The following is a 19,950-nucleotide window of genomic DNA, read 5'->3' on the forward strand; positions in this document are numbered from 1 at the left end:
CGGTGCCGCCGCGGTCGCCTCCAAAGTGTCTGGGCAGGGTCTGTCCGGGGCAGGGCGGTGGGACGAGGAAAGGTCTGTCCGGAGCAGGGCGGGGGCACGGGGCAGGGTCTCTGCCGGGGCAGGGGAGGTGCGGGAGGAGGAGCGCAGCCCCAGCCCCAGCCGCAGCCCCGCCGGGCCCCGCACAGGCACCGCCTCCGCCCTACCCCGCCCGTGCCCGGCGCTGCTCCGCGGCCGCTCCGCTGCTCCGTGGCCGCTCCGCTGCTCCCGGCTCGTCCCGGCGGTCGCGGGGAGCCCGGCATGGCGGAGAGCCCGGGGCGGCCCCCGGAGCGCGGCGATGTCCCGCGGGAGGGAGGCGAGGACGAGGCGGCGGCGGGGGCTCGGGCAGGGCTGTGCCCCGAGGGGGCGGCCGAGCCTCCGGATGAGCCCGCGGAGGGAGCGCGGCTGAGCGCGGAGGAGGCGCCGGAGCCCCCCGGGGACAGCCCGGGGACACCGAGCGCGGAGCGGCGGGAGCCCGGCGGGGACGGCCCGGGGGACGAGGGGCAGCCGGGCGGGGAGCCGGGGGCTGCGGGGATGATGGACGAGCCGGAGGGCTCCGCGCCGGCCAGGGCTGAGCCCCAGGGAGAGGCGGTGGCATCGGCGGGGACGGAGGCTGAAGGGGCAGCCCCGCCGGGGACGGAGCCCGAGGACACGGCTGTGACCCCGGCGGGGACGGAGCCCGAGGAGACAGCCCGGGTCCCGACGGGGACGGAGCACGAAGAGGCAGCTCCGGCAACGACAGAGCCGGAGGATGGCGCAGCGACCCCGGCGGGGACGGAGCTCGAGGGAGCAGCGGTTGCTCCGACGGGGACGGAACCCGAGAAAGCAGCCCCGGCGGGGACAGAGCCCAAGGACGTGGCGGTGGCCTCAGCGAGGACAGAGCCCGAGGACACGGTGGTGGCCCCGGCGGGGACGGAGCCCGAGGACCCGATGGAGGTCCCGGCGGGGACGGAGCCCCAGGAGGCGGTGAAGGAGGACGCCCCGACGGAGAGAGAGCTCCAGGAGGAGGCGACGACAGTGCCGGCAGAACCAGAGCCTGAGGTGGCTGCGGCCACAGAGCCCGGAGAAGCAAAGGTGACAGATGTGTCTGGAACAGACCCCAGAGAGGCAGAGGCGACAGCGCCATCCGGGACAGAGCCCGGAGAGGCTGAGGCGACAGCCCCGGCGGGGACAGAGCCCGGAGAGAAAGAGGCGACAGCCCCGTCTGGGACAGACACCGGAGAGAAAGAGGCGACAGCCCCGGCGGGGACAGAGCCCGGAGAGGCGCTAAGACAGGCGGCCCCAGAGGGAACAGAGCCCGAGGGGACTATCGCGACAGCCCCGGCCGGGACAGATCCCGGGGGAGAACCGAGGGAGGATGCCCCGTCGGGGACAGTCCCTGAAACTGAGGTGCAGGAGGAGGCAGCCCCGACGGGGACAGAGCCCGAGGGTGAGGAGCGGGAGGAAGCTCCAGCGGGGACTGTCGCGGAAGACGCGTTGGGGACAGTCCCTAAGGATGAGGTGCAGGAGTCAGCCCCGACGGGGACAGTCCCCGAGGAGGCGTTGGGGGCACTCCCCGAGGATGAGGGGCAGGAGGCAGCTCCGGCTGCTGTGACTGTCCCTAAGGATGAGGTGCAGCAAGCAGACCCGGCTGTGACAGTCCCTGAGGAGGGGGCGGCCCTGGTGGGGACAGTCCCTAAGGATGAGGTGCAAGAGGCAGCTCAGGCAGGGACAATCCCTGAGGAGGTGCTGGGGACAGTCCCCGAGGATGCTGTGCAGGAGGGAGTCCCGGCTGGTGTGACAGTCCCCGAGGAGCTGTTGGGAACAGTCCCCAAGGATGAGGGGCAGGAGGCAGTCCCGGCTGGGACAGTCCCCGAGGATGAGGTGCAAGAGGCAGCTCCGGCAGCGACAGTCCCTGGGGAGGCGGCGGGGACGATCCCCAAGGATGCGGTGCAGGCGGAAGCTCCGGCTGAGGTGACAATCCCCGAGGATGTCTTGGGGACAGCCCCCGAGGATGCGATGCAGGAGACATCCCCGGTTGGTGTGACAGTCCCCGAGAATGCGCTGCAGGAGGAGGCTCCGGCTGAGGTGACAGTCCCCGAGGAGGTGTTGGGGACAATCCCCAAGGATGTGGTGCAAGAAGAAGCTCCGGCAGGGACAGTCCCCACGGATGCTGCGCAGGAGGCATCCCTGGTTGGTGTGACAATCCCCGAGGATGCGGTGCGGGAGGAAGCTCCAGCAGGGACAGTCCCCGAGGATGCGGTGCAGGAGGAGGCTCCGGCTGAGGTGACAGTCCCCGCGGAGGGTGGCTCGGAGGCTGCCGAGAGCCGCGGGGCAGCGGAGGTGGCACTGCCCGCCCAAGGCCAGCCCGGTGGCTGTCCCCTGTCCCCGGGCGGCCCCGGTGGCGAGGACGCGGCGGAGGCGGAGAGGGGACCAGCGGCCCCGGCGGGGACAGCAGCCCCGGGGACAGGGGACAGCGGGTCCCCGGAGCCCGAGAGCGGGTGGGACGCGGCGGATCGGAGCCTGAACGGGGAGCGGCGCCGGGAGGAGCACGAGCAGGACGGGACGGGATCGCCGGGAGCCCTGGAGGAGGATGAGGAAGAGGAGAAGCAGGAACACGACATCTCCCTCTTCGTCAAGGTAAGGGGGAATCTCGGCAGGGATTCTTCCAGGAATTTAAGGGGCATTTAGATGTGGCAGGCGAAAGGCCAGCCTGGCTAAGGTGATTTGGTTATTAATGCCCGATATAAACTTGCATCTGCCTCCTCGTTCCTTCGGGAATCGCTGCCATGAGGAGCTCTCCGTGGGTTTTTAGATGTCCAAAAAGCGGGGAGAGGGGTTCACATCACGGGGGCTGAGGGGGGAGAAACTGGCAAATGTCATTTCCGATGTGATTTTCTAACTTGGAATTGTGGGTGACATTTAGAGAATTGCCCCAGATTTACTGAATTCGGAGTCAGTAAAGAGCATCCTTTGTAATTGTCCAGTTTGTGTTCGTTTGGGCAGGGAAGATTTGGGTTAGAGAGAAATTAACCCAAAAAACAGAGAGAAAAAATTAAAACTCAATTCTGGTGTTTTATTGAGTAGAGCTTTAGCCCCTTTTTTGCCTGGAATTACACCAAAATCCCTGGGATTTGGCATGGAAACAGCAGCCATCCATAGTCTTATCAATTGGGAATTTTCTGTGTGTGGAAAGCATCTGGAGGTTCTTTCTTCCCTCTTCTCTGACTTCTCTGCACTAAAATGTGGAGCAGGGTGGGATAAACATAAAGCTAAGGAAATCAAACTGGGGAAGCAGAAGGCATTTGGGACTTTCTCCTCTACAAACCATCCCATCCTGTACCTCCGGAGCTGAGGCTGCTTCTGCCAGCCAGAATGCACCTAAAAATTTAAATTAAAATTTGGTGCCTCCTTCTTTATTTATAGAAGGAAAACATGGCCAACATGAGAGAGCAGCCTTAGTAAGAATAAGAGCATTTCTTGTGGCTCTGTGGTCCCCAAATATCAGGATTAAGCATGGGATTTGAAAATATTTGTGAGTTAATAAAGGCAGAAGGAGAAGGGAGGAGCTTTTTTGTGGTAGCTTAATATTGGTTACTTAAGAATGCCCAGAAAATAATCCAGGCTGCTTTTCTAATTATTTCTGTATTACAAAACTTGAGTTCATTTTACCTCACCTGGAGCTGGATTTTTGTAGGTAGGATTTGATTTGTTTTTAAATTAGAGATTGGCATGAGTTCCTCCGGGAAAAGGAAAAGGAAAGGAAAAGGAAAAGGAAAAGGAAAAAAAGCTCAGCATTTCCCCAGGCACCAGAATGTGCAGGGAAATGAGGAGCAGTGGGAACTTCCAGGACAGTCCCTGTTCTGCTGCTCTCAGTCTCTCACCCTGCTCCTGGCAGCAGGAAAACTGTAAAAACAGGGATGCTGGGAATTCTCTGGGATGGCTAAACTCAGGTTTTAGGCTTTAAAAAGCACATCCCCAGTCTGTGCTTTAATAGCTGTTCGTGTGTTTTGGTGGGAAAAGGGGGAGTGGATTCCAACATGGGGCAATGTGAACTCTGGAATTGGGAATTACTGAGTGTTTCATGCCCCATGCAGACAGAGATTCCTTAGGAATATATTCTCCATCAGCTCCCTGACCTCCTTCCAGCTCCTGTTCCAAGCTTTACCTTTCCATAAGCCCCCTGGAAAGCAGGGAGTGTTTGGGCTGTTGGAAACACTGGGATCATTGCCTGGGCTGCTCCTGATTTCTGTGCTGCACCTATTTCTCCCATCCCAGCTCTGTGCAAGGATGACAGGCATCAATCAGGCAGAAATCCTCACCTCAACCCTTCAGGAATAACCCAAAACCCACCAGGCAGGTGGAAGAGCAACACCATGATTTGATAGCACAATATAAATACAGAGAAATGTAAAAATAAGTCCCATGCTGGGAGAAAATGGACAAGGAAACAACACAGGAATAGTGCTGGAATAATCCTGGAAGTTTCCCTGCTAGGGAATATTATCCTAGACCAGGCCAACGTCAAAATCCTTGGTGGTCTTTCAGTGATAATATTTGAAGAAGCATCACCCTCAGGAAGAAACCACCTGGAAGAACAAAACAATATCAGAATTCCCTGGAGGCTTTCACTGGGTGCTCCCTGGTTTCCATTTTCCCATGGAACGATATCATTTTTCTTTAGATAACAATGCCCATTGTTGCAGGTGTTTCAAAGGCAAACATTCCCAAAGGTCATCAGACATCCTTTCCATTTGGGAATTCAGCTCAGTGTCCCTCACACCTTGTGCTCTCTGGTTTTCAAAGGCATTTTTCCCCTTCTGCAGCAAAAGCCCTTTATTGACCAGAAAACTTCTGTAGACGTCAATCCTTTTTTACCATTTGAATATATTTGAACTCTCACTAAAATGGCTCCATTAATTTCAAGCAACATAACATTTATCTAAGATTGATGAGTTGATTTCTAAATTGAAATGGTTTTGTAATTATCTATAGAGAGAGAGAACTCAATAGAACCACAACTGCAGATTTCATAATCCCAAAGATTTCTAAGGATTTCTCTGTAACACAAACAGTTGGCCAAACAAGTACAAGGCCTTGCTCATCTCCCAGAACATTTCTTCCTCAGTTTCAGGGTTAAATGGATTTTAGTCAAAGCTGACCATGAGCAGATTTTATCCAAGGAAAAGCAGTGGGATTTACTCAGTTTGGTGACATTCCGGGTCTCTAAATCATTTATTTCCATTCAGAGAGTGTTTCCACTCCCACTAGAGACCAAGGTTATTTATCTGAAGCAGAATATCCTTGCACCACCCCTGAGATATCCTTGACTGACTTTACACCGAGCTGTGCAGAATTATAACAATAAATGAGAAAGGAAGAGCTTTGCTGGGAGTGCAGACAGACATGGGATCAAAACTGCATCCCTGCCTCCAGAGTGTGTATATCCACCTTACATGGGATTCTTTTCTTGCAAAAAAAAAAAAAAAATCTTCTTTTCCCTGATGTGATGAATCTGTGCCTTAAATAGAATTTAGATTATAAAGTACCAGCTGAACTCTGAGTGCTGCAGTAGGAATTCCGTGGGCAGCAGGAGCTCAGATCCCTGGAACACCTGGATGCCAATTCAGTGCAGTCTGTGCTGCACCTGCTGCTTGGTGTAAACACTGGAATTGTCAGCACTGAGGAGCTGTTGGTGCTGAAAATCTTGATTTTTCCTCCTCCATCAGGATGTAAATCAGGGAGGTGCATGTGGCTTACACAGAGGACAACTGTGTCACAGTCCAGGTGTTTCTGGGCCTCTTCTAGTGCAGATTCACCACAGCAGCTCAGCATTTAGGTGACCTCACGAAGTGAAATTTTAAATTTCTCTGTGCAGAGTTACATCAGCTCCACACACTGGGTTCTGCCCTTTTCTCCTCACTGCCTGTTTTTATCCTTCCTGAGCTCCATTCCATGCACCTTCTGCAGGACCCTTCCTCAGGTGCCACATCACAAAAATTCAGTCTTTTTTTAAGAAGTTGTTTCCCCTCACCATTCCTTTGGATATTTCCATTTACATTGTCAGTGACACCTTTCTGCTTTTGCAAGTGAGGAGTTAGGGAAGCTCTGGGCTGCTGACAAGATGGGGATCAATCCAAGGTTGGATTTGATGATCATGGAGGGTTTTTCCAACCTGAATCCTGGAATTCTGTGAAAATTATCCCAGAAGAAGGAAAACTTCCTCCAGGAGAAACCCCAGCCTGGAGCTGCCCAGTCACACCAGTCCAGCCCCAGTGCTGCTCCTTTGCTGTGGGATTTTGGTTCCTTGGCTGCACAAAAAGCACCAAAGCAGCAGAGCTCTGCTTGTTCAAAGCCAAAGCAGGAAGTTGGCTCCTTTCCCCTGGGTATTTGCACTCTCACAGCTCCCTTTTCATTTCTTTTTTCAGCTGGAATATGGCAATCTCAAGTTCCCTAATGCAGCTTAAGAGGAACTGGCATTACAGATTCCTTTCATAACTCTGCAGGTTATTCTGTGTGCTGGGGGCACCAGCAGCAGCTTTTCTGGGGGTTGGAATGAGAAGAGCTTTAAGGTTCTTTCCAATCCAAACCATTCTGGGATTCCAGGAGCAGCTGAGGGAGCTGGGAAAGGAGCTCAGTGTGGAGCAGAGGAGCTCAGGGGGATCTCATTGCTCTGCACAACTCTGACAGGAGGGGCAGGGAAATCAGAGGAAATGGCCTGAAATTGCACTTGGGGAGGTTCAGAATAGGGATTAGAAACAATTTTTCCCCTCCCAGAGTGGTGAGGCCTTGGGATGAGCTGCCCAGGGAGGTTTGCAGTCCCTGTCTCTGGCAGTGTTCAGGAGGAGTCTGGATGTGGCCCTTGGGGACATGGTTTGGGTGATGCTGGTGCTGCTGGGGTGGCACTGGGTGATCCTGAAGGACTTTTCCCACCTTGATGATTCTGGGATTTAGACAACTGAGAGACCAAAGTCCTTTTCCAGAATTACACCAACCAACAGACAGAAATCAGTGTTCAGAAATAGGAAGTTGCATCTCAGTTATTTTTGTATGATTTAGTCAGAATCACTGATTGGTTTGGGTTGGAGGGACCTTAAATCCCATCCAGTGCCACCCCAGCCATGGCAGGGACACCTTCCACTGTCCCAGGCTGCTCCAAGCCCAATGTCCAACCTGAGAACCACAATCTCTTAGGGTAAATACTTCATGGAATCATCTTTCACCCCTGCTCTGGAAGTGCTAAATCTCCATATTCCCTCAGGGCTGTGCAGGCCTTAGGCCTCTGCCCATTCTCAGGCCTGAACTCTGTGGTTTGAAGGTTTGTTTTAGGCAAAAAAAAAAAAAAAAAACAACAAAAAAACCCCCAAAATGAAAGAAAGTAAAGGTCTTCAAAGCTTCCTGGCCCTTTTCCTATTTTTATTTCCTCCCAGCTGACTGCTCCAGCAAAGCCCCACACCATGTGTTTTGCTTTAAGCACAAGCTTACAGTCACGTGCAGAGTAAGCCCCTCATTAACCAGGGAACCCTTGCCTAATCCAGCCCTTGGGCACAGCCTGGCTTTTGTGCTGCCTGAAACCAGCAGAGTCTCCTGATGGGATCAGCCAAGCTGCCCAAATTCCAGCCGTGCAGCCTCTGCTTGGTTTTTGTCTCCATAAAACCTGTGATGGGCACAGAGCAGAGCCAAGGATGGGAGATTTCCTTGGCTGCTCTCTGCCTTCAATCCCTGGTGGGCTGGAATTCAACTTCAGTCCCTAAATCCTGTTGGAAACCCTCAGGATTCCTCAGGAACTTCTCTGGAAGTGTTCCTCTGGATGTGGGACATGGTAAGGGGGTGATGGTGAAGCTTGAAGGTCTCTTCCAAATGTGATCATTTTGGGATGAGGTGATTATCCTGCAGCTCTGCCAGGGGATTTGCATGCTGTCTGTAGAATTTGAGGCTTGGTTGATGTTTGTGGATGAATAACAAACCAGCCTAGAGAACTCATGGCATTCACAAATATAAAACATTAGAGTGTGGGGAGTGATTCTCTGGAAAGGGATTTAACCAATTAGTTGGAAAATACAACCTTACTACAACTGAATTATTAATAAATTCAGGGAAAAGTTTGCCACGACCTTCTTTAAACACAACTTTATAGTGGAACCCATGGCAGGGGTTTGGAATAGGATAATCTTCAAGTCCTTCCAACCCAAACCATTCCCTGATTCCATCAGTGCTATTTTTAAGGGAATACCATCTGCCAGTGTGAGGCTTTTCTTCCAGTCTTGTGTGGACCATGAAATCCCATATTTATAACTCTCTGTTGGTTGTGAGTTTAAATTCTGTGAAGCAGAAGTGATCATGGAAGTTATCAGCATGACCAGGATTTTTCAGGATGCAATTCTTGGGGGCATCACTTGGAATTGCAGCTTTATGGTTTTTAACCAGAGACAGAGCCTTCCTCTTCAGAGGTGGGAAAGGGAATAAAGCAGGGAAAGGAAAAATTAGAATTTATGGAAGGGGAGGAGCTGCACTGGGTGATCCTGTGGGTCTTTCCCACTCAGGATAGTCCATGACTCTTTAAAAAGGAATTGCTTGTGCCCCAGACTCTGCCCAGGTGAATGCCCTGTGAAGGTGATCCCAAATCTCCTTGCTGAGATGATAAAATGTCCTCCTGTGCTAAAGCCTTGTGTGCATTTCCATTTGCAAGGTCTGATTATTTCCTGATAAAAATTCACCTCCAATGACTCCATTCCACTTGCTCTCAATGACATCACCTTGTCAGCACCGAAGGGTTTGAATTCCTTCCTAAATAAAAATACCAAGTTTCTCCAAAGGAACAGCCTGGCACTGCTGTGGGAGGCTGAGGGACAAAGGTGGAATTTCCCTTTTCGTTTCATTTCTCTCCATAAGCAGAAATTTGAGCACAGGTATGAATATCCCAAATATTCAGCAATGGACTTGTCAGAGAACAAAGTCATTTAGCAAGGCTGGAGTAGTGAAAGTGAACCCTTCCCTGAGTTATTCAAATAACTTGCAGACAAGTTAAACATTGACTCAGATTTCAGAATAAAATCCCATTTGTGTCTTGGTGAATCATTGACATTTCCCTGGTGGCTGTTCTGGAAATGATTTTTAGAAGCTCTTAAAGAGCAGGAGCGTTCTGTAAATACAAAAAAATGAAGTTTTTTCATAATGTGGCAGATGAAACTCGAAACAGGATTCAAATATACCCTAAAAGATTCACAACTTTGCATCCTGGGCTGCCTGTGGAAACAAAACCACCACAATTCCCTGAGCAAAACCTTCAGGTCTCTCTGCCAGGAGCTCCAAGGGGATTCCAGAGAGTCCAGGATCACAGGGACAGTCCTGGTGTTAATATCAGCCTTAGGTGGGTTTTCAATGATCCCTGCAGTGTATCATTAATTAAAAGATCTGTTTTAATTAGCAATGCTGCCTATCTCCTCATTTCCCAAAGAAGTGAGGTACTGGGGAGAGCAGGATGAAGAACAGCCTGGAATTGGAATTTACACTGGGAAGAGAAGGTCCTTTTATTCAATTTTTGACTGTTCTTTCAGGGCATCTTCCAGCTGGAGCTGACAGGGTTTATTTTACTCTTTTCTATGTGGACCAAATCACTGGAGGTGAAAAAACCCCAAACTCTTTTAATCCTTCACTTTGACATTTTGATTTCAATTGGGAATATCATTGGCAAAGTATTCCCTTTACTCCCTGAAGCTGCATAAAAGAGCTTATTTATCTGAGTATTTCCTATTTATTTACTTATTTGTTTACAGCACATAATCCCTGTGGTGAGGTAATCACTGAGGTATTTTATAGGTATAATTTATATATATAGAACTATATAGATAGTTTTTATATATATATATACATATATAGATATATCTATATAGACACAACTACAGATACAGTTTTTATCTATAGTTTTTAATATAGTTTTTGTATTTAGCTTGAAGCAGCCCAGCTGTGTTGCAGGCAAATTACAAATGCAGTGTAAAAACAGGATGTACCACAGAAATACCAGTTAATCCCTTTTTCCCAGCCCTACAACACATTCAGCAATATAAAACCCTTTTGTTGAAGTAATTCCCTGTAAGAATTTCCAAGGGATGTGAGGTTTTTTTGTCTCCAGGTTGAGCTGGCACCTCGCCACGTTATTAAATGGGGATTAGGAATAGCAGGCAGGGATTTCAGCATAATTCCTGTAACAGGATAAATGGTTAATAGCATTTGGGCTGCTGCTTGTGACCTGGGAATGTTCCCAGGAGCACAAACACGGACCCTGCGGAATTCCCAGCGTGGGGAAATTTGGGAATAGCTGGTTTGGGATCCAACCCAGTGACCTGGAACTGGGCAGTGCCTCCCAGCTCTGATTTCACCTGGGTTTGGTTAAAGGGTTTTGGGTTTTCTTCCACTCCTGGCAAAGTTTTGGAAATGGTCTTGAAAATTCGAATGGAAGACTGGATGAGGATTAGGGGGAATGAGCAGAGCAGGTCCAGCCTGGCCTTGGACACTGCCAGGGATCCAGGGGCAGCCACAGCTTCTCTGGGAATTCCATCCCAGGGCCTCCCCACCCTGCCAGGGAACAATTTCTTCCTAAAAAATGAAGGTGAGAATTCATTATCATCATCTACTAATAAGGCAAACAAATGGTGATGACTCCAATTAATGCTGTTTTGAGGGAGACACAAACCAAGGGTAACTCATGCAAAATGGCAATCAGCTAAGAGAAAGATACTCCTAAATTAGGTGAGATTAATTTAAAATCTGCTGAAGAGCAGGAGTTTTTCAGACTTCATTAAAGTCCACAATTTAATTTCCCGTACACTGCCCCATGCTCTGCTAAATCCTGTAGCTGCAGTGCTTTATATGCAAATCTGGTGTAGGGAGATATATTTGAGAAAATAAACCTGCAATTTGCATTTTCCCTTTGTAATTTCATTGGATTTTAGGGATTTTTTTTCTAAACACCTGTAGAGAGTCTCAGCTGTGGCTGGAAATTCCTGTGACACCATGAGGGTTCTGTCTAAGGCAACAGCAGAGTTGTAAAATCACAGAATTTGTTTATTTTCCTCTTTTCTAAAGAGTCCCTTCACACATAAATTTATTCTTTAATATCTTTAATGTAAATAAGGTGAATATCAGTAAACCACAACCTCTGTAAATGCAATACAAGACACCTCACATTTTAATTTTCACCTGCACTCTGTTTATTTTTCATTCACAGAATTATCATTTAATAGTTCATTTATTTGTAACCTTTATCAGAACTGGATAATCCTTATCAGAACTGGAAGGGTGTAGAAATACTGGGCAGGTTTTAACATCAAAATCAAATTTAAATGGGTTTTTCATGGAAGTAGCAGGACTGAGTTTGGGCCTTTTGTTTCTCATCATTTATAAAGCAGCTGGAAAAAGGTAAAAAGTTGAGTGCTATGAAGTTCATCCTTAATTAAGGAGAATTTCTCTCTGTGCATCAAAAGCACTTAATAATTGACTGAGTGATTAAGTTAATTTCTGCAATAATGACATAAAAACAGGGAGATATCCCAGAAATATCCAACATGTTTTTACACTCTGAACACTGAGCACCAGGAGCATTCAAAGAATAATTTCTACTTGAAAGCTTTATTGAACGTAGGAGTTTTAAAACCTAAAATGAAATAATTGCAGAATTGATTCAAACACTGCATGAAAGCAGGAATTCTCAAATTCCAGAAACCAAACAGAATGGGAAAAGCCTCCATAATGGAACTGTTGGCTGAGAATGAAAAACTTGACTTTTCCTCTTCCCTCCTCTCCCCTCTGGAATGAAATTCCCAGAGAATCTGTGGCTTCCTCATCTCTGGAAGTGTCCAAGGCCAGGCTGGGAGCAACCTGGCATAGTGGAAGGTGCTTCTTTTGCTCTTAAAAGAAAAAAAAATGAAGGGAAAATCAATTTTTTTTTACCTGAAGATGAGACCAGCTGCTGTTTTCACACCTCCCTTGTTGAACGTCACTTTGTTTATGTCACACACAGCAAAAGCCAATCATGGAAGTACCAAAAATATAATTGATGTGGAGAAATCACCACCCACATTTTAAACGTGATTTTTTTCCCCCTGCTATTTGGCTGAGCAAATAAACAGCAGCTGGAAACATCTGGTTTTAGTGTTGGATATTAGTGGGTAGGCAGAGCTCTGGGGCTGTTTAAAAGCATTGGGATAATTTGTGGCAAAATGGGCATTTTCTCCCTGAAAATGGATTTTTAATTACAGCTGCTCTGTCTTCAAATTGAGCCTGGAATTGCAATTTACAATTGTAATTTCAATGTACAATTACAATTTCAGCATCTCGAGTGCTCTGGAGAGCAGCAGTTCAAGCCCAGCAGGTGGCATCAAAAGGATTCTGTAAAATTCTGTAAAACAGCGTTTGGGTGTTCAGGCTCCTTCCCGAGGCCATGGAATGAAAACAGAGAGGAAATTCCAGGTGATCCATCCATTCCTCACCAAAAGCTTTGGATTGGATGTGATCTGACCCAAATGTGGTGCTTCTGTGCATGGCATAAAATGTTCTTAAGTGCATTAGAGTTGCAGTCAGTGAACAAAGATTAATTATAATTTTAACTTTTATTGCATTTCTGACAGCAGTAGTATTGCCAGATGGAAGTGATTTTTGATTTTTAAAAGGTTTTATCTAGCCAATATATAATTTTTTTATAGATAGATAGATAGATAGATAGATATTGCTGAGACAGAAGAACATTTGGTGGGGGTTTCAGTGTTTTAATAGTGTAGAAATCTGCAGAAACGCTGCACAGTCATCAGGCTCAGATTGGAGATTGGGAAAGAAAATTTCCATCCCAGAGTGGTGAGGCCTTGGGATGAGCTGCCCAGGGAGGTTTGCAGTCCCTGTCTCTGGCAGTGTTCAGGAGGAGTCTGGATGTGGCCCTTGGGGACATGGTTTGGGTGATGCTGGTGCTGCTGGGGTGGCACTGGGTGATCCTGAAGGGCTTTCCCACCTCAGTGATTCTGGGATCAGTCTGAGCTCTCCTGATGCTGCTCCTGTGCTGGAATCACCAAAATCCCCTCAGGCTCTCCCCTGGCAGAGCTCACATCCCTGCAGATGTAATTCCCTCTGAGCTCATCCTGGGCAGAGCTGGAGCCTTGGGAAATGTCCAAGGCACTCCCAGATCACCCCACCAGGGAATGGCCCAGCAGGGATCCTGTGATCCACAGCTACTCCAGAGGGGACAAACATCTCCCTGCATCCTCAGGGAGACACTTGGTCACCTCAGCTCTGCCCTGGCTGGGTCAGCTGCCCAAAGGGCCTCAGTTCCTCTGCTTTCCTTCACTCTCCAGTTGGGAGGAACCACAGGGAGCAGCAGACCCAGCACAGCCTGGGAGGCCCTGGGATGGAATTCCCAGAGAAGCTGTGGCTGCCCCTGGATCCCTGGCAGTGTCCAAGGCCAGGTTGGACATTGGGGTTGGAGCAGCCTGGGACAGTGCAAGGTGTCCCTGCCATGGCACTGGATGGGATTTAGGGTCTCTTCTAACCCAAACCAGTCTGGCATTGTGTTGGGTGCACAGCTGGCAGCACAGCTGGGCCTGGGCAGGTGGGTTTGGCAACACCTCCACATCTGGAGATCCAGCTCATCCCCAGCCACACCTGCCTGCTCCTGCAGACAGTTCCCACCCCAAACCACATCCCCAGGCTGCTGCTTCTCCCCTGGGCTCAGCCTGGCACAGGCTGGGGGTGCCCATTCCCTCCAGGAGACTCCTCACCTCCTTTCTCCTTTGGGCTGCATAAAAACCTGATGCCAGAGGCAGGAGGAGAGCCAGTGGTGCTGTTGTGTGTTTAGCTCCATTCCAAACTCATGCTGGCAGCATTTCAGGCTTTGTTCCCAAGCCGCACAGCAGTTCTGTGTCTCCTGGCTGCAGGGCAGTGCAGGGTAGGAGGAAAACCACAATGGCAGCTTTTGAGCAGCTCCCAGCTTCACCACCTACAGAACAAGGCTTTCCTGACAGAAACAAGGCTTCTCTGAGCCAGCAGCCCAGCTGGTTTGGCATTTCTGAAAGTTCTCACCCCCTGGCAGGGCTGGAGGCACTCTTGCTTTTCCCAGTGGTTGTTGCAGTTCCAGGGGCAGAGAGCACAGGGAGATTCCTCAGGTTCATAGGGAGAACCAGACAATTTTTCCAATCCTTGCCATGCATCCCTCGAGCTCCTGCCTGCTCCAGGCCAGGCGTTTGTTTCCAGCCATCGAGCTCTTTGTCAAGGTGAGCCCTGGGCAGTGTGTGGTTTTGCTTTATTTGAGATTTGTTTCACAGCACCAAGGGAGGGAAAAAGGACAAACAGGACTGGTTTGATTCATGTGTCTTGTTGGGTTGAATTAACCTATTAACTGAGTCAATGAGACACTTGGGTTTTTATGCTTCTACCTCCTGGCATTTGATCTAAGTTTTAAAGCTGTGCTTTAGGAGAATCATGTGAAGGGCTTAAAAATGAGACTCCTGATCCCTGCTGGTGTCAGGTGAAGCCTCACTCAGTAGCAACTCTGCAAGACTTTGCCTCATTTTAAAGAAGCCTCTTAAAAATTGCTATATAAGTATTGCAAAATAATAATTTAAAAAATATATATTATGGGAGAAACTTCTCCACCTTCTCCAGGGCTTCCACAGTCCTTTAGGTTGAAATTCCTAATTAATTGATTTATTCTGCTTGTTCCCTTCAGTGCTTCAGACATTACATCTCTGTTTAGGCTGGTAAATCCTTCTGTATTCCCTTCCTGTGATCATAAACTGATTGAACTCATTTTAATCTTGCAGTGACTCGTGCAGATTTATGTTCATGTAGCCAAATGAGGTGGAGGCTGTTTCTTTTGGAATGACTGCTGGGATTTATACACAGATATATTTTATTTATGATTTGTATTTACAGTTTGTAATTTTTCCTATTGCAGGCTGGCAGTGATGGGGAAAGCATTGGGAACTGCCCGTTCTCTCAGCGCCTCTTTATGATCCTCTGGCTCAAAGGTGTCATATTCAATGTCACAACCGTGGATTTGAAAAGGTGAGGTTGTAACTTCTAATTCAGAGATTTTAACTTTTTAGAACAACTTTTCCAAACGGGGGATTTTAAAGGGTGACTCTTTTCTGCTGGGGCGTCCAGCCTGGAGAAGAGAAGGGTCTGAGGAGACCTTAGAACCCCTAAAAAGGATTATAAAAAGGAGGGAGAGGGACTTTTAAGGACTTTTTTTTCCCAGAAAACCTGCAGACCTGCAGAACCTGGCCCCGGGCACCAACCCCCCGTTCATGACCTTTGATGGGGAAGTGAAAACTGATGTCAACAAGATCGAGGAATTCCTGGAGGAAAAGCTGGCACCGCCCAGGTATGGCATTCCCAGTCCCCTCAGGTGTTTGGGGTGTCCCCAGGGGGCTGAGGGTGACTTCGGCTGCTGTGAAACAGAGCTGGAGCTGGAGGTGTCACTGGGGTGTCCCTGGGGTGACTTTGGCTGCTGTGAAACAGAGCTGGAGCCAGGGGTGGCACTGGGGTGTCCCCACAGTGTCCCCAAGTCGTGGCTGTGCCTCTGCCACTGCTATCCTTCATCCTGAGCTCGCTGCTGAGTCATTCCCAAGGCATGGAATCCATCCTGTGGAAAGCTGGGGCTGCTGCAGAAACTTGACCTTTTTTCCTCCACTTGGGATGATTTGAGGTTTCCTTCCTCACACCATACAAAAATGCTCCTTCCTGGAAGAAGGGACTTGGAAGCTTCAGGGGGATCTCACAGCTCTCTAAAGCCACCTGAGGGACACTGCAGTGAGGTGGGTCAGGCTCTTCTGCCATGTCCCAAGGGGAGGGATGAGAGGAAATGGCCCTGATTTGTGCCAAGGGAGGTTCAGGTTGGAGATTGGATAAGTGTTTTCCTTTTAAGATTGGTCAGGCCTTGCAATGAGCTGGTCAGGGTGGATCACCATTTCTGGGAGTGTTCAGGAGGAGCCTGGATGTGGCTTCTGGGGACACAGTTTGGGGTGAGGATGGTGCTGCTGGGGATGGTGGCACTGAAGGTGTTTTCCAACCCTGGTGATTCTGGGATTCTGTGAAGCCAAGGGCAGTGAACACCTCCTGCACAATGGATGTGCTGAGGCTCATTCCCAGTGTCCAGGTGGAGTCATCAGGCTGCCCATGAGGCTCTGAGGTTTGGATTTGTCCTCCCCCAGCCCAGCAGCTCTTCCCACCTCACCCCAAACACCGCTGTCACTCCACTGTCCTTACTGTCCTTACACTGTCCCTACACTGTCCTTACTGTCCTTACACTGTCCCTACCCACAGACCTTTTGAGACATCACTCCCCTCCCAGCAGCCAATCCTGACTTAAACCATGGAAGCAGCTTCTTCTTTCCCCTTTTTTTCCTTCTTATCCATCCCTAGCAAGTGCAGCTCCTGGAATGGCTGCTGCCAGCTTTCTGCTCCCCCAGGTGAGCTGGGTGAGGAGCCTGAGAGGAGCAGCAGCTCCTGCAAGTGGAGATTTTCCCTCCAGTCCTCATGGTGTTCACTTCTGGAAGAGAAAGTCTAGAAGGGACCCTGGGATATCTGGGCAGTGTTTGCAGCAGTAACAGTCAATTCCCATTGCCCTCAGGAAAAGATGATTTAGATAGGGTTTAGAATAAGTGATTTTTAGTTTAGGATGGTTCCCTTTGAGTCCTGTGTGGCTGTATGTGGTCACTCAACAAATAAATGTGTATGAATTAGTGGGGATAAAAATAAAGGCTAATTGGGTAACTTCTGTTTGTCTCTTTGAACTTCTCAGGTATCCCAAACTCGCACCGAAGCACCCCGAGTCAAACTCTGCAGGAAATGACGTCTTTGCAAAATTCTCTGCCTTTATAAAGAACCCAAGAAAGGATGCAAATGAAAGTAGGTGCTGCAGTTGTGTTGTCAGCCCTGGCAGGGAGAAACCAGCCCTGTGCAGCTGTAGGACACTGCTGGAGATGTGCCATTTCCTGCTCAGGTTAAGCAGGGATTTTCCAGAGTGTGGAGGCTGTGGAAGGCTGTGCCTGTTCCCTTCTTTAATGGAGGATTCCCAGAGTGCTCCCATGGGAGCACCAATTCCAGCCTCTCCTCGTTCCTTCAGCTCTGGGGTCTGTGAGGCTGTGCCTTCCCCACAGCTTTGCCAAAGCCTCTGGAAGTAAGAGATTCCTTATTTTCCATAAATAATGAGGATTCCAGCCCCCTGGCACATCCCTAAAGCAGAACCCTCATGACCACCATGAATGGCCTTGGGCTGGAGGAGGGCAGGGTTACATTAAGTATTAGGGAGAAATCCTTTCCTGGGAGGGTGGGGAGGCCCTGGGATGGAATTCCCAGAGAAGCTGTGGCTGCCCCTGGATCCCTGGCAGTGTCCAAGGCCAGGTTGGACATTGGGGCTTGGAGCAGCCTGGGACAGTGGAAGGTGTCCCTGCCATGGCTGGGGTGGCACTGGATGGGATTTAAGGTCCCATCCCAAACCATTCCATGATTCTGTCTCTGCCCTTCAGCTCTCAGGCTTGTTTCCTGGGCTGGCTTTGCAGAACCCAAAGTGACTTGCTGTTGTCACTCCACGGTGCCAAACCCCGCCCCACAGAGGGGCTGGAGGAGCCATTCCTGGTAACACAGCCAGGATGGTTTTTCCCAGAACCCCCTTTAGCTCCTTACAGCCCTTATCCCAGCATTAAGTTTTAAGCTTGGGATCAAGGAATTGCAGGGGTTAGCAGAGCCAGATGTCTGGGTTGGTGCCAGCAGACAGGATGCAGGAGTCGCTCGGTGTCACAGGGACCTTGGTACATGCCTGAATGATCTTTTTATTGCCTTAACCCAGATTTGGAAAAATCTTTGCTTAAAGCCCTGAAGAAGCTGGACAACTATTTAAATAGCCCCTTGCCTGATGAAATTGATGCTTACAGCACGGAGGAGATCACTGTTTCCAGCCGGAAATTCCTGGATGGAGATGAGCTCACTTTAGCGGATTGCAACCTCCTACCAAAGCTCCACATAATCAAGGTTTGCTTTTTCAGCCTCCTGGAGAGAAGGGAAGCACAGCAGCTTAAATCCTTTTCTAGAAGGCAGAGGGATCCTTTCTCCCTGGGATCCCACAGCCAGGGAGGGACACTGAGGCCATTTCCTTCCAGCACAGGCAGGCAGATCCTCACGGTGATGCCTGTAGGTCTGGAAGAGTTGTTTTATATCCATGCTGTGACTGCAGGGGCTGAGCTGCTCACAGGGATGAAATGAGTGCTGGAGAAGTGTTTTCAGCTGCATTTCACACCCAAAGGGCACATGGTGACAACCAAGGAAGGTTACATTGTGTTGTCTGTCCCAGTTGCCAATCTCCAGTTCTGGCTTTGCTGAGCATCCCCAGTGGTACCAGTAAGGCTGACAGGGCTCCACCCACTGCCTCTCTTGCAGGAGCATCCACACTCACAAATCAGCTCTGGTGACCTGGGATTGGTGTTGTCACAGCCCAAAAGGCTGAAGAGGGACTTTTCACAAGGGCATGGAGTGCCAGGACAAGGGGGAAATGGCCTTGAGCTGAAGGAGAGAAGGATTAAATAGGGTATTGGGAAGGAATTGTTCCCTGGCAGGGTGGGGAGCCCTGGGATGGAATTCCCAGAGAAGCTGTGGCTGCCCCTGGATCCCTGGTAGTGTCCAAGGCCAGGCTGGAATAAGCTGGGACAGTGGAAGGTGTCCCTGCCATGGCAGGGGTGGAATGGGATGATTTTTAATGTCCCTTCTGACCCAAACCCTTCTGTGATTCTGCTCTGGAAGGCTCTGGAAGAGAAATGACCACACAGGAATTTAATTGTTTTTCAAACAAACGCGGTCACTTCAGGAAGTTTCCTTTAGACTCCCATTTCCTCAGAGGAAGAGGGGATCCAATTGCTTTCCAGCTCCTCCACAAATGAAAACTTCACCCAGATATCTCCTGATTGATCCTATTGCAGAGAGCAGCCAGGGATGAATCCTTTCCCACACCCACACAGAGCTCAGGAGAGTCCCCTCGGGTCAGGTGAACATCTGGAGAAGGACAGAGGAGGAATGTCACACTGTCACACCATCCTAGGTGTGACAGTGTGACATCCTGCAGGCAGGGATTAGGGTTCAGCCAAGAGCTGTTTTCCCTGATCATTTGAAATTAAGGATTTGAATTCAAATTTTTCCCATCCGTTTTAGTGAAAGTTTCCAAGTCTGGGCCAATTTATTCCTGTAGGATTCTCCTGTAAATTCTGGTGTAGATATGCTGGGTTAACCTGTATCTCTTCCAGTGTTCTACTGGTCCCCATGGCTTTGCACAGCTTTAGCAAGATACATGTAGATGGACAGATAGATAGATATAGATACAGATACAGATACAGATATAGATATATAGATATAGATATTGATATACACAAAACAAAATCCTTTACAGTGAGTTCAGCAGCTTTCTTCATCCCACATCTTCTTTTTATGTCTTTCCATCTCCTTTCCCCCTTGTCGCCAACAACACCATACTCACACAGTAGAAATGAAAAATAAAGAGTATGCATAAAGAGTAGGTTTAGGATGTTTGAGTGTTTGGCAGATTATATGTGTAATGATATTTTTCTTATTTTTTTTTCTTTTAATGAAAGGTTGTTGCAAAAAAATACCGAAATTTTCATTTCCCACCTGAAATGACAGGGATTTCGAGATACTTGAAAAATGCCTATGCAAGAGATGAATTCACAAACACGTGCCCTGCTGACCAGGAGATTGAATATGCATATTTGGATGTGGCAAAGAGAATGAAGTAACCAGAAGATGCCTCTGTTTATTGCTTCTGCAATGGGCAACAGCCAAGATGGAAAAGCAAAAACCAGCAGAGATTCTGCGGTGTGATTTTAAGTTCTGCTATTGGCCAATCCTTTTATAATGATTGTATTGCATTATTTACTCCTTCTTAAA

General features: G+C 49.1%; 1 protein-coding gene across 5 annotated transcripts; it reads left to right on the forward strand.

Annotated features, from left to right (window-relative positions):
• The first annotated feature begins 243 nt into the window (after positions 1-243).
• Positions 244-19,950, forward strand: CLIC6 (CLIC family member 6). 5 transcript variants are annotated; one of them, XM_085077503.1, is made up of 7 exons: positions 244-1,182; positions 1,222-2,655; positions 14,954-15,063; positions 15,257-15,382; positions 16,802-16,908; positions 17,849-18,030; positions 19,638-19,950. In XM_085077503.1, exons 1-7 carry the CDS (start codon positions 298-300, stop codon positions 19,797-19,799), a joined length of 3,006 nt encoding a protein of 1,001 aa, XP_084933629.1. In that variant the 5' UTR covers positions 244-297; the 3' UTR covers positions 19,800-19,950. The 5 variants fall into 5 exon arrangements, with proteins under 5 accessions (XP_084933629.1, XP_084933543.1, XP_084933711.1 ...); XM_085077417.1 differs by having other exon boundaries at positions 244-972; positions 1,009-2,655; XM_085077585.1 differs by having other exon boundaries at positions 244-897; positions 1,435-2,655.

The sequence above is a fragment of the Lichenostomus cassidix genome, chromosome 1 (assembly GCF_008360975.1).
Source record: "Lichenostomus cassidix isolate B80296 chromosome 1, HeHo_3.0, whole genome shotgun sequence".
Classification (NCBI taxonomy): Eukaryota; Metazoa; Chordata; class Aves; order Passeriformes; family Meliphagidae; genus Lichenostomus; species Lichenostomus cassidix.

What these genes read in the sequence shown, in the direction of transcription:
- CLIC6 (XM_085077342.1), top strand. Translation starts at nt 298, where the DNA reads ATGGCGGAGAGCCCGGGGCGGCCCCCGGAGCGCGGCGATGTCCCGCGG. An exon ending in ACAACCGTGGATTTGAAAAG is followed by an intron (nt 15,064 to 15,256) that starts GTGAGGTTGTAA and finishes TTTTTTTCCCAG; the next exon opens with AAAACCTGCAGACCTGCAGA. An exon ending in CAAAGCTCCACATAATCAAG is followed by an intron (nt 18,031 to 19,637) that starts GTTTGCTTTTTC and finishes TTTTAATGAAAG; the next exon opens with GTTGTTGCAAAAAAATACCG.